Source organism: Felis catus, chromosome B3 (genome assembly GCF_018350175.1).
Source record: "Felis catus isolate Fca126 chromosome B3, F.catus_Fca126_mat1.0, whole genome shotgun sequence".
Taxonomy (NCBI): Eukaryota; Metazoa; Chordata; class Mammalia; order Carnivora; family Felidae; genus Felis; species Felis catus.
In genome coordinates, this window is record NC_058373.1 from 69,037,010 (window position 1) to 69,051,534 (window position 14,525).

At 42.7% G+C, this 14,525-nt stretch overlaps 1 protein-coding gene across 1 annotated transcript in view; it reads left to right on the forward strand.

The window, feature by feature from the left end:
- RYR3 (ryanodine receptor 3) overlaps positions 1–14,525 on the forward strand; it is a 455,720-nt gene that overhangs the window by 309,417 nt on the left and 131,778 nt on the right. Inside the window, exons 42-44 of the mRNA XM_045059588.1 lie at positions 1,022–1,151; positions 2,258–2,361; positions 5,497–5,632. Coding sequence (XP_044915523.1) covers positions 1,022–1,151; positions 2,258–2,361; positions 5,497–5,632 — 370 coding nt within the window. The remainder of the gene's footprint in view (positions 1–1,021; positions 1,152–2,257; positions 2,362–5,496; positions 5,633–14,525) is intronic.

Genomic DNA, 14,525 nt, shown 5'->3' on the forward strand with positions numbered 1-14,525 from the left:
CCAAAGCAGTTCCACCAGTATGGAAGAACAAAAGCCAAGCTCACATTCCTTCTCACTCACTTCCTTCTGGTCCCTTGGAAAAGCAGACTCTCCAGAAGAGCCCTGAGAAAATGCCTGCATGCCTCAGCAAGCAGGTAGCATATAGGTTTTGGGCCCTTACTTGTAAGAGCACCCCACCCCCATGATTCTAAAAGGGGAAATGAAGGGCTTTCTAGGATCCAGAGCTAGGTTAAACATAGACACCATTTATTGAGCATTATTGGATCAAAACTAAGATGTGGCCAGGCTCTAGAGATGCTAATTACTTTGTTAAGAAGAGAAGCCAAGTACAATCAGCAGTAACATAAGATGGCATCTCAGTGCTAAATTGTATGAATCAGATTACAAGTGCTATGGGAGCCCGTAGGAGAGCAGTAGTCAAGGACAGAAGTAACTAGGGAAGAAAAAAGCAATTGGGGAGGGCTCACATTCGGAGAGGGCAATGCTTATCAGGCTCCCACAACTCTGGGGGGACCAGCCTTTACCCAGAGGACCCAGGTTGGATTTAATGCTGGGCATTATTTGTCAGGATCGCTCATCTCCGTTTCTGGACCTTCTCATCATGATCGCTCCTCTCCCTTTCTGGACCTGCTCATCACAGTTCTGTCTGCTCCCTTCCCGGATGGAAACAATAGTGTGATGTAGGGTCGTGCAATTTCATGTGACATCGGAGGGTGTCTGGGATTCTTGTTTGACCTCTTTTTCCTTTGAAAGGAAGATACTTCAGGAACTATAATTAGCTCTCAATATTTTTGGAAGCCTCTTCTCAGGTGTGTCCCCTCTCTGTCCCTCCTGTGAATAAGTCCTCGAAAAAACTAGAAGCAAGGACAAAATGCATTTTGCAAACTGTTCATAGCTTATACACCCGTATTGACAGGTGGGGGTCAGTGGATGGCCTACCCTAAGACTCTTCGAAGTCAGACTTCTCAGAAAAGACTCATGATAGATTCTTTTCCTTGACATTTCCTTTTTCTCCCTACAGATTGCCTTTCCAAAAATGGTTGCTAGCTGTTGCCGCTTCCTCTGCTACTTCTGTCGAATTAGCCGGCAAAATCAGAAGGCCATGTTTGAGCATCTAAGTTACCTGTTGGAGAACAGCAGTGTTGGCCTAGGTATGTCATGTTATCACTTCCACATTTGGGCTTGGAGGTGACACTCCTCCTGGCCACTTAGGAGGTAAAGCGAAAGAAGTGACATACCTGCTAAGGTATTTTTAAATAGAAGAAGGAAGCTGCCTGATCTAAAAATAAATGAAATAATGATACCATGTCTCTGCTGTCCTACCTAAGTAGAGATGTTGCTGCCACCCAGAACTGGTGACAGATTTGTGTTGGCATATTCACACAGTTTTTACCTTGTCTTCCTTGGGACCGGCGGCCCATGGCTCATGAAATGCTGCCTGAAATTATAGATATAGTCTGGGGACACCGCTCCCCCACCCCCAGCCCACTCCACTGACCAAGGAGGTGCTAATGAGACCAAGGTCAGAGACCCAACCCCTTCTTGGAGGGCAGGCTGCATCCCTCTCTCCTAAGCTTTGAGGTGGACTGGCCAAGAGCAACTGTGGACCGTGTAAATCCATCACCACCACTAGAAAAGCAACACGGTGCATATGCCTTACTCACTGTCCTGGATGTAAACCAAATGAGTTTGTGAAAGACACAAAACCACTCATACATGCATGTGAAATCTGAAAGCTGGAGTTTCCAATTTATCAGATGCAACCTCGGACTCCCAACCTTTTATAAAAAAGTTTTTCTGAGTTCTAGCATAAGAACCAAAGGAAAATCAAAGACAACATTGGTGACCTGATGTAACTGTATGAGCTAATGCTGTTTGAGGCTATTCTCAAACTCTGGTTGGTGGCTCTAGAAATGACCGACTCATTTGAGATTAGTTGGTTAAGTGACATCACTACCTTTTGAGTGATCACCACAGCAGAGCTCCAAGAAGTATCATGTTAGAAAAATACTTGAAAATACATGGTCCCTGCTAATTACATGCACTGATTTTCTGACTTAATCCATAGTCAAAATTAATAATGAGTATGGGGACCGGGATAACAAATTCTGTTCTTGGGCAGGCAGCCCCCTCAGAATGGTGATGGGAGTTTAATGTGCTTGCTGCCCTCTCCTGGCCATGAATGTGCACTGCACCCTCAGCTCAGCGCTGGACGGCCTCTGTCCCTTTTCTCTCTCCTTCTCTCTTCCTTCCTCAGCCTCTCCTTCGATGAGGGGATCTACCCCGCTAGATGTGGCAGCTTCCTCCGTGATGGACAACAACGAGTTAGCCCTGGGCTTAGAGGAACCAGACCTTGAGAAGGTAACTGGCCCTGGGGAGGCAATGTGCTTGCCCTCTCCTGCCTTATAGCACAGCCAGGACAAGGAAATGCAGACCAAAAGCTGGGTCTCCATCAGAAACCCTCAATGCTACATGAAAATGTGGTAGAAAGTAACAGGCAGCAATATGATAATTAGGAGCAGAGAATCTCCTATGGGCAGGGATAGTCAACTTCTTAGACATGGATATCTGGATATGTGTGCTGTCTGTATGTGGAGGCCCAGCCTCATTGGTCTACATGGAACACTACCAGAGACCTAGATCCTAATAAAGTTCTATGTCATTGAATTTTTAAGTTCACACACTAAAGAAAGAAACATGATAGAAAACTGTATAATCCATATATGGACAAGGAACACCCATATGTCCTATCCTTGTACAAATGAGGCAAAACTGAGCTGCCCCACATTGGGATTGTGAAGTGTGCTCCCACTGGTGGTGATAACTGGAGGCTGATTCACCTACCATCTTTTCCCCATTCCATCTCGGGGCTATATCCTTGACTGAGTGGCTGCCAAGATTTACAGTATGAAGACTGGTCTGGTGAGGGGTGAGGGGAACAAGTTAAAGGTCATCCGTTGAGTAGTGGGTCTGGAAGTGCATGGAAGAAGAGTTCCTAATCCTGACCAGGGGATCAGGAAGGTCACTCAGGAAAGTGATGAGCTGAGGTGGGAGTAGGAAGCCAGCAGCCTCACCATCGGGAAAAGTGTGTCAAGAATGTGTGAGGTTCAGTGAGGAAAGCATAGTATGCTTGGGAATCGGGAAGGTGGGTGTGACGGATCATGGGGTGTGTGGGGGGAGTGGTGAACAGTGAGGGGAGACAGGATTGGGCTTGATGCTATCATAATGGTTACCATAGAAGTTCATACTCCTATAGGATCACTGTGGGCCAGGTCCCACTCTGAATTAACTCACATAACCCTTAGAACATGCCTTTTTGTTAGTGCCCCCAGTTATAGGAGAGGAAACTAAGGCCTAGAGGGGTTTAGTTGATGTGCTCAGTGTCATGGTGTGTGTAAGTGTCGGAGCCAGGAGCCACAGGGGTCTGGCTCCGGAGGCTGTGCTCTCACCTGTCATATTACAGGACCTCTCTGTAGAGCCAAGAGCAACAGAAACCATCAGAGGGCTTTAAACAGAGGAATGACTTGTATTTTAGAAAGCACATCTTGGTTTTAGCACGAAGAACTGATGAGAACAGAGACAAGACACACCCCCTCCCATACACACACGGACTCATGCTCTGCCACCCAGCGGTACGTTGCGTGATAGCTGTTCCACAAATGCCACAAATATTCCTAGTCTGCTTCTGGTGAGACAGACTTTAGTCAAACTCTGCTCTGCATACATTGCAACACCAGTCAAGAACTCCACGTTTCAGGTGGTGAGATGGTAACTGATCCCTGGATAAGAAAGTGGCTGATGGTTCTCTTAGACTAGGACAGTGCCACCTTACACTGATGGGGACTCAGTGCCCATCCTCAGCTGTAGCTCAGCTTTGGAAATGACAGCACTTGACAAAGACCCTAAGTCCCCCCTGGAAGGTGGAAGATGGGCTAAGGAGAGTCCAGGAGGCTGGGAAAGGGAAGAAATGGGGACCTAGGGACATCTGTGAGGGGGAGGCTTCTTCAGGTGGTCCCGGTGGCTCAGCACAGGGCCACAGACTTTGTTGGGACCCGTGTCAGGAAATCACCCAAGTGTGGTTCCTAGGAGAGAGGGGAAAGGACAGGTAAATGTCACAGTTCTTCCTTGCCATTGATCACAACAGAAATTAGGTCCCTTAAGATAGAGCAACAGCCCCCCCCCCCCACCAACACATGTCGTGCACTCGCGCACACAGACACGCAAGGGTGCTTATTTCAGCAGCCAGTGAAATGTCCTGCACCTGTAACCTTGAAAACACTGCTGAATTCTTGCCTTTATTGATGTTTTTCTCACATGTTAAAGGCCAAATCAAATCTAAGCTCCAAGCAGAATAGTATCCTTACTGGTTTAAGAAGGAAACGGTGTGATGATTGTTTCTTACTGAATTTTGACTTAGATCCATTGTTCTTACAAAACAACTTGGAGTATGTGACCTCAGCAAATACATGATTCATTTGAAAAACATTGATTGACCATCTGCTATGTGCTGAGCCCTGGGAATCATAAAATGAAAAAGATACAAATTCCTGACTGAGGAGTTTACAGCCCAGTGGATTCTCCCCTTCTCCTTGTACACATAAAATAATAAAGGCTAAATTAGAATAGCAACTGCATTTCAAGCAAAGGTCTATTTGCTAGGCACTTTTTCTTGCCTGACATCTTCTAAAAAGTAGGCAAGTCATAAAACACTCTACAAGATCACAGGGCTGATATCCAGTGACCCAGGAAGTGAAGAGAACACTACCAATCCCAGGTCTTAACTGGCTACAGCCCCTCACTCACCACTCACCACCCCAACCTTAACATTTGGCTTGTGACTTGAGACAACAGTTGTTAATGCAGAACTTGAGTAGGGAGCCCCAATTAGTCAAGGGCCCACTCAGAGTCAACCAGTGACTCAATATTTTGATCTTGAAATACCATGGCCAAATGAACATGGCCCATCTGGACCCATTATCTCCCCAGACACCCCCTAGTTAGGCCTATGTTTAAATAGTAGTTCCCTCTTCAGGCACCTGGGTGGCTCAGTGTGTTGAGTGTCCAGCTCTTGATCTTGGCTCAGGTCATGATCTCCCAGTTTGTGGGTTCAAGCCCCACATCGGGTTCTGTGCCAGGAGCATGGAGCCTGCTTGGGATTCTCTCTCTCCCTCTCTCTCTCTACCCCTCCTCTCTCTCTCTCTCTCTCTCTCTCTCAAAATACATGAAACTTTTTTTAAAATATGTCCGTTCCCTCTTGCCAGAACTGGAAAATCCAGGGAACTGAGCTCATGGCATATTCCTACATAACAGTGACAATCTGTCTTGGCTATTTGGAAACAATGAACCAGAAGTTCTGATTTCAAACTTACTGAATTATTAAAAGTTTGGGGCTCTCTCTAGCTTCTAGGCAAACGAAAGCCCTTCTGTTCCCAGAATTCTGTAGGCCTCACAGCTGTCTCCTAAAAAACTGAGACACTTTTGTACTGTTGTTGGCAGGTGGTGACCTACTTGGCAGGCTGTGGCCTGCAGAGCTGCCCCATGCTTCTAGCCAAAGGGTACCCTGACGTCGGCTGGAACCCCATCGAAGGGGAGCGCTACCTGTCCTTCCTGAGGTTTGCCGTCTTTGTGAACAGTGAGTCCCAAAATTTTCATGCCTTTCAGACCTAGGATAGCATAAACTTGGGTACATACAAGGAAAGAGAGATCCTCTGCATTTCTTCCTACCTATAAGTAGGATAGATTCTACAGGTGGTGGGGGACAGGACAATCTCAGGCCAGACAAGGACCAAGAGCAGCATCTGGTGGACAGTGTGTTGAGCTCTCGCACCAGATCCAGGAAGAAAATAAAGGCGAAGGCTAGAGCTTGTCACTGCTTTGTACCTCTTCTATCAGTAAAACAGGGGATTGTTAATAGCTTCATCTCACTTATTCACAAAGCTAACCTCAGGTGTGCCCTCAGATCCTCAGACTATTGGATGAATGGATGCATACATGCATAAAAATTAAAAATAACTGAGTAACTATAAAAGGTAGCTCAACTCCCAGGAGAAAAAATATTTCTGTGGCAACCCTAAATACTATTCTTCTCATACAAGTCACTTCCCACTTATAATGAATTCCAAGTCTACAAAACCTCTTTAGCTGCCCAAGTAAAATGTACTGAATCTTGTGTAAAATTTAAGTGGGCTACTTTCTTGAAAATGTGCCCTGTCTCCCAAGATTGTGTTCTAATACTAATTCACGTATATTCACATCAGAATTGTGATCCTTCTCCCTTCCTCAAGTTTGGAGTTCCAGGCTAACAAATCCAGCTTGACTAGTTACACGATTGCAAAGAGGGATTACAGCTAATAAGCAATCACGCCAAGTGTTCTAGGTATAAGAGTTTATCTTGGAATATACTGACATAATGTGATCACTGATTTCCTGTGTGCTTTTCTTATCTCCCTTCATCCCCGCACTAATTCTTGTCTTCCTAGACTCCACTCTTAATATTTGAATGATTTCCATTGTCCTGGTTTCTCCCCCTGGGTCTCATCCAGTCAGATGCTTGATCACCTGTCTTCTGCCACTCTCTGAGTGCTCTTTAGTGTCCCTAACTGTTCCTCACCATCATTGCTGAATTCCATTTTCTCTGAGGCCAGTGTCAGCATGTCCTCTAATAATCTCTTCCACTTTCTATCCAAATCTATCTGATTCTGGACCACGTGTCCAGAATTAATTCAGAGGTACTATGGTAATAGGGACATTTTTTAAGTGTATTTTAAGAATTCATAAGTCTCCCTAAATTATCTCAGTAGACTATATGACACAAACCAAATCAAGGCAGGACTCGTTTATTCATCTTGGCCACCTTTTCAAGATCAAGAGCTTTATGAGTCATTTAGAGGGATTGTCTACATAGGTTATGAAGGTAAAGGAATCCACCGGCTATGCACCTATCTAGATTGCCCACATTCCAACACTGATGTATGCTAGTTTCATATGACCAGATTGGGACTGAATAGACTTGCAGATCTGTAGTTGAAACGGTGGGGCTAGACTGTCACAGGGGAAAGCTTGAAAAACAGAGAGATGGAACATATGAGAAAGAAAAAGTTAGAATCTTATTGAAGCCTTAAAGAAGGAGCAAGAGTGCTTTAAAAACAGCTGAGTGTTATGGAAGACTTTGGGCCCGAGAATGGAGTGTCTGAGGAGCAAATATAGTGCAAAACACTTACTGCTTTGCAAATTTAGGCACATTACTAAAACTTTCCTAGCCTCAGTTTTTTTATGTATGTTAAGTAGAGATAACAGTAGTATATACCTCACAGAGCTGTCATAAGACTTAAATGAAATAATCTGTGGAAAACTTAGCACAGTGCCAGAAACATAGTAAGCCTGCAGTCATGTTAGTTGTCATTGTTTATGATCCTTACAAGAGTATTAGGGCATTTGAAATGGAAAGACTCTAATAAATGGATTATTTGGGAGTCTCAAAGCCCTCTGTAAGTTTTTATGTCTAAAAGGTGATTAGAAAGGACTTCCCAGCCCTTTTGTGGCATCTACACAGCAGTGAAAGATAAAGGTGTTAGAGGTGATCATGGTAGATGATAAGAGTGGTCATGATGGGTAATGGTGGGTGGTGACAGGTGGTGATGTTGGATGATGGTGAGGGGTAATATTGATTGGGGATATGAGGGTTGAGTAGTGGTCATAGCAGGTTTTGGGGTGATTGAGGTGGATGGTGGTTAGTGATGAGAAGTGGGTGATGGTTGTGGGGGGTGATGAGTGATGGTGGTTGGTCACAGTGGATGATGATGGGATGTGATGGTTGGGTGGTGGATTGCCATAGTGGGTGTAGGGGTTACTGTGGTGAGTGGTAGTGAGTGATGATAGAGTTAGTGAGGATGATGGTGGTGATGAGAGTAGCTGACACTTACTGAGCATTTACCATGTGCCAGGCACTGTTCAAAACACTTTGGGATTGGGGGCACCTAGGTAGCTCAGTTGGTTAAGCGTCTGACTTCAGCTTAGGTCATGATCTCATGGTTCTGGAATTTGAGCCCCACATCGGGCTGTCTGCTGTCAGCACAGAGCCTGCTTCCGATTCTCTGTCCCCCTCTCTCTCTGCCCCCCCCACCCTTCCCCCATATTTGCATGCTTGCTCTCTCTCTGTTTCTCAAAGTAAATAACTTTAAAAAAAATTGGGATGTGTTAACTTACATAATACAGAAATCCTAGGTATAGTTATCTTCCTCATTTTATAGAGAAAGACCCAGTTGCTTAGAAGGATTAAGTGCCTTGCCCAGAATCACACAGCTAGTAGGATGTAAAGCAGGATTTGAAGTAGGATTTGAAATAGAACAATTTGGCCCGAGAGTCCAAACATTACTCAAATATTGTGCAGTATTGTCTTGGTAGTGTAGTCTAATGAATGAATAAGGAGAAACAGCGTTTTCTCCTTTGAGATGTTCAAAAATTGTGGCATTATTTAATTACTGTTTGGCACTAATGTTTTTTTTTTAATTAAGCCAAATCAAAAGCTCTTGCCATATCAAGATAATAGAATTGGAAAATTCTAACATTATTTTCCTAGTCTCTCTTAATGTTTGATTTAAATCTTGTTAAACAAGATTTATCTTTAAAAGAACTTCTTGAGGCTATAATTTTCTCCGTTTTTTTATTAGGTTGCTCAGAAGCCTTGAGTTGTGTTTTACTGTGGGAGTAATGAAGTTGAGAGGCTTATATTTACCCAGCAGTTGTAAACTTTATAACCAGTCTAGACACAGCTCTGTCTAGGTATCTGATGAATCCCTTCCTAATGTAGATTCCAAGAAGGAAGATGTCTTACCAATCCACAAGAAGAAGGGAAAGTTATTTTGTGCTTTTTTTGAGTCCTTGGAGTATTTTAGTGATATCTTCCCCAGGCTATAAACTTAGTTGTGAGGGACACACTATTCCTAACTTTGCTGAATATTTCCCTAGGCATATTTGTCATCAGTGGACATAACTTGGGGATCCATTATGTGACACGTGAAGCGTATGTGAGGGGCTATGAGATGTAATAAGAGACATGACCTAAAAGCCCTGACGTCATAAAGCAGGAAACAGAGCAAACCTAAGTGGAATTATTGGAAATGTACATGGAATAATTACTAAAAACCTTGTGATCAACCATACTTGCCTACAGAGTGACACATGGGACTACTGACATGCCAAAAGTGACAGTGCATATTGGAATCTGGTAGAGTGAATCTACGAATACCTGGGGAAAAAGGCAAGTGTTGAACAACATCTTGGAGAAACAAATGGACATAGTATAACAGAGTAGTGTGGTGAGAGCATACTGATTGGCTTGAACTAGGAAACATTAATCTTTTATTATATATCAATTTTATCTCAATAAAGCTGGAAAAAATTTTAAAGTCAAAAGCACCAAGTAGCATGGTACCTTTGAAGCGCACAGTAGATAAAGATGCTTTAAAAAATCAGCCAGTTCATTTCCATCCATGTATTTATTAGAGTCAGAAAGGATGTAATAACCACTCTTAGGTGTGATTGGTACTAAAGACTAGGGATGATTAGGATTAAAATGTGTTAGACATTGTTCTTACACTCACATTTATAATACAGTTGGAAAGATTCAGCAAACTTTTGAAAAATTGACCAAGAGTAAAAGATTTACATAACAGTTTAAGACAATTACAAACAACATCACAGTGTTCTACTCAGGAGACACTTCAGGCTGTTGTGGTGAGAGAAGATACAATATGGGTTACAAATGAGATATGGCTACTGGGGGTTGGGTACTTAATGCCTGAGTTATAGCTTCTATCCAATTACAAGACATGTAGAATCTCTTCTACCCCATCTTCCTCATTCTCCCAATGGACCTTCTTGAATCTCTGTGCCTGAGAAGAAAGAAATTGGTCATTGGGGTCAGGACGGGCTCATAGTGACAAAGACAAGGAAATGTGGCTCCATTTGTAGAAACTCAAAGTGAAAGTATAAACGCCCAGAGATAGATGGTCAAAACAGCACAAGTAATAGAAAATAAATTACTCACATAAAGAAGCCAATGGCAAACAAATGCCCAGAGCACCAAAATGAGGAAATCTGACTGGGGTGAAAAGCTGTTTGGCCTTGTTATTTTCATGCTAAGTAAATCATTCAGCATTTCTCCCCCACTGCTGCTTGCGGGATCCCAGCAGTGGTGCTGGCTGAGCATTTTGGCATGAGCCCAAATGTCCTGAATCCATAGGTATATGGATTCTTTATCAATCATTTTCTTAATAACGATGGTAAATGAAGTTTGATACCTACATAAGGTAGATTTTAACTGAAATAGTAAAACCAGGCTAAAGCTGCTTCATCAACATTATTCCCACAAAATGGCAGTATAATGATCCTACCCATCACAAATTGATTTTCATTAACTCAGTGGGAATGCCCGTATTTAAAAGGTGGACTCTACCCTATTAGAACACACCTCAATTCTGACTCCAGGTTTCAGTCTTAGGCAAATTTTATTTAACATATTTCATGAAAAAGCCATGTGGATGCAAACTCTAGATGCATGGGCAACATTTTAGCATGATTCTAGCATTAAATACCAGTCTCTACAATTTCTGCACTACTGTACCAGTCCACCCTGCCAGGTTTTCATTCAGTCCCTTGGCTTTAAATTCCACATGTTTGCTCGTGATCCCCCCAGTGTACATCCCCATCCTTTTTTCTCTTCCCTGAGCCCCGGACTTGTGTAACCTGCTGCCTACTTGATGTTTCTACTTGAAGGATGAATAGGCATTTCAAATTTTGAACATCTTAAGGATTAATTTGTATATCTACCCTAAACTTGTTCTCTTAGATTCCCCATCCCCCTAGCTAGCACTACTGACTTTGCAAAACTCTTAGGTGGCATCTTTAATTCAGACTTTTTCCTTACCCCACATTCAATGCACTTAAAATTCTGTAGATTCAATGTCTAAAAGTTACCTGAAAGCCATCGACTGATTTTTCTCCATCTTCACTGGCCACATCCTACCTCAAGCTATCATTATCTTCCACCTGGACCACTTCAGCTGCATAGAAACTGATTTCCCGGTTTCTACTCTTAGAAAGGCATTAATTGGCCTCTGCTGCACTATCAGCAAGATATTTGAGAAGCTCTGCTGCAGGTATATAGACCAGGTAGAGTTCGTCTGTTCCACTTATCTCATTCCAGGGTCTAGGCTTGACCATCTTCTACAATACTTGTCCACTGGTCCTGGATCAGTGACTAGCAAGTAATGTGGGCTTACTGAATGTTTGAATTAATGACCAAATGGGCAAACAGTTCCTCATTTGCTCTCTGGCTGCCATAGTAGTTTATTGACCTATCCCTAGCTCCTCCCTCCACAGATTAGAAAGCCCTAAGGAGGAGATCGTATATCTTAAACGCTTGCAATGACTTGGTTCATGCAAATTGCCGACAACCGTATTAAAGTTGGCACTTACAATTAAAAGGTATTGGGTCTTGCTCATCGCCCCTACCTTGTGATACTATAAGTTAAGACACTCTAGATGCATTCATGCTAGGCCTCCAGTGTTCGTTCTTCCTACAGTATGACTTGATGAAGGATATGTTCTTTTCCTTAAGACTAATTGAAATCTGAAGAAATGAACAACCCAGGTGCTTGTAAACAAAGGCTGACAGTTGATCTAGTAATACAGTAATGGATAGTGACCCTCAAACTTTCCATCCAGTCATTTCAAGTCTCTGCCTTGAGTCTCAATGGAGTCTATTCATTTATTCAAAAATATTTTTGAATGCCTATTATGTGTCAGATGTTAACAAGATGCTTGAGCATACAGGGTTAGATAATGCAGACATAAGGCTCTGTTCTTATTACATAGACAATCTGGTGACAAAAACAGACACAAACTAATACAAACAATGTATTAATTATACTTGTGTTCAATGATTACAGGAAGAGGGCACGGTGTTTGAGAAGACCAGGTCCTCTAGGGCTTCCAAGGATGAATGGGAGCTACCTAGGTCAAGGGTTTATGTTAGGGTAATGAGAAGGAAGAAGGCATTCCAGGCAAAGGAATTTGAAACAAGGACTGTAGTTAGAATATTGAGAGTAAGAAAATCTATGGACTGTAGGTAAAATCATTGCAATAATACTAATCATCCCTGTGGTGAGAATGACTGCTTCAGGGTCAGATAGGTGGAGAATCACAGCCATTGCCATCTGACTTCTCAGAAAAGTCAGATGACTTTTGAAAAGAAGGTAGCAATGTAAAGATAGTGTTGAGAGCCTTTGAAGAAAGGCACTGAGAACATTCACACAGTTATTAAGCTCATTATTCATTTTGGAACTCAAGTAAAAACATTGTTTAAGCCCCTGGGCAAAACTAGTTTACCTCAGATCTCTTGCTCCCTTAAAAAAATGCCCTCAAGGTCAGTATTCAGCTTCCCCACAGTGGATTTGTTTGGCAGTCTAGTTTGCTGAGCTACAGGTAATTAGGAATAGAATGTTCTCTCTCCTAATTATGCCATCTCCTCTACCTTCTGAAGCCATTGGAAATTCTCTTCCTTGGGCCTCTCTCCAATTAGCAACAATGGTTGCTTACAGTTCCTTCCTCTTGCAGGTTGCTCTCTGCATCCCCCACAGACGCCTAAGATTTAGTAATCAAGAGATGGCTTCCTGGGTCAGTTGTAGCAGCTCACTCAATTAGCTTAGATTTGAAGCCCTGAGATTCAGATAAAATAAGGTTAATTTGGTGAATGAATTTCAATAACAAGCTCAATATAGGACCCACGGTCTTAGTTTTTCACATTTTCTTGCACATGGTGGTCCATGTTCCATCTAACTCCATGATGCTGATCACTGTGGCAAGAAGAGCTAGGTTGATTTCAGCATGCTGGTAAAGATCATGGCTGATCCACAAGTGTTTCCACCCTGAGAACTGAAAGAATCAGAGTATGATATTTAAATAAGTTTGAATAACGGGATTGGAGGTTTTTGGCCATTTCTGACACTTAAAATTTTACAGTTTTAGCTTCGTTATTCTTACAATGAAAAATGACAACTGGGAGTGTGGATATAAGTGACACCTGGTAAATTATAGAGGCCAACAACATTTGAAAGTAGTGAGCTGTGAGTTGTATCTATAACTAAGATTATTTGCTCTCAAATAGGTTGATTTTCCTGGTGCTTTTCTTTATTTTTTTTTTTAATTTTTTTTTCAACGTTTATTTATTTTTGGGACAGAGAGAGACAGAGCATGAACGGGCGAGGGGCAGAGAGAGAGGGAGACACAGAATCGGAAACAGGCTCCAGGCTCCGAGCCATCAGCCCAGAGCCCAACGCGGGGCTCGAACTCACGGACCGCGAGATCGTGACCCGGCTGAAGTCGGACGCTTAACCGACTGCGCCACCCAGGCGCCCCTGGTGCTTTTCTTTAAGTGTCCCTCCTGTATCCTGTATTAAACTGTATCAAATATAAATGCTAGGTTTGACTCATAGTTGACTCATAGGAAGACATGGCCTTAGGACTTGGCATCATTGTTGTATCTTCCACAGGTTGCTCAACGTTGTTGAACATCTCCTTGGTTTCTCTCCTTCAATGATTCTTTCCACCATACAATTACTGTGATTATTGTGCCCTTTTGCCATCTCCTAAGAATTTTCTTCACATGGATTCTGTTTTAATCAGATCAAATTCTTTTTTATATATTAGATGGAACTTAGAGGAAAGCCTCTTTTTTTAAATATAATTTATTGTTAAATTGGTTTCCATACAACACCCAGTGCTCATCACCCACTTTCCCCTCTCCCCCACCCCCCACCCCCGGCTACCCTTAGTTTGTTCTCAGTCCTTAAGAGTCTCTTATGGTTTCCCTCCATCCCTCTCTGTAACTTTTGTTTTTTCCCTTTCCCCTCTCCCATGGTCTTCAGTTAGGTTTCTCAAGATCCATATATGAGTGAAAATATATGATATCTGTCTTTCTCTGCCTGGCTTATTTCACTTAGCATAATACCCTCCAGTTCCATCCACATTGCTGCAAATGGTCAGATTTCATTCTTTCTCATTGCCAAGTAGTATTCCATTGTATATATAAACCACATCTTTATCCATTCGTCAGTTGATGGACATTTAGGCCCTTTCCATAATCTGGCTAGAGGAAATCCTCTTCATAAGAATTTTAGTCTTGTGAAAGATTGAGCTATAAAACAGTAAATGCATGCCAGCGGACTATTTAAATTCAGTGTAATGAAAACTTTTCTGAATCCATTTACACAGTTCTAAAACTTACATGGTGTATATTTATAATCTTGAATTTTACCTGTACTTTAGACAGTTGGATGAGAAGAGGATGTCAGCAGGCTGAGCGCTAGGCCAGGACCACGCTGGGTTGTACTGTATGCTCTCCGGGGCCGTGAGTCAAATCAAGTGTGTTCAGGTGTGAGTTCACGTGAGAGCTGAGTACAAGCTAATCTGAAGCCCTGGGACAGCAAGCTCAGCCCCTTTGATTCTCTGGACATGAGGGAGAA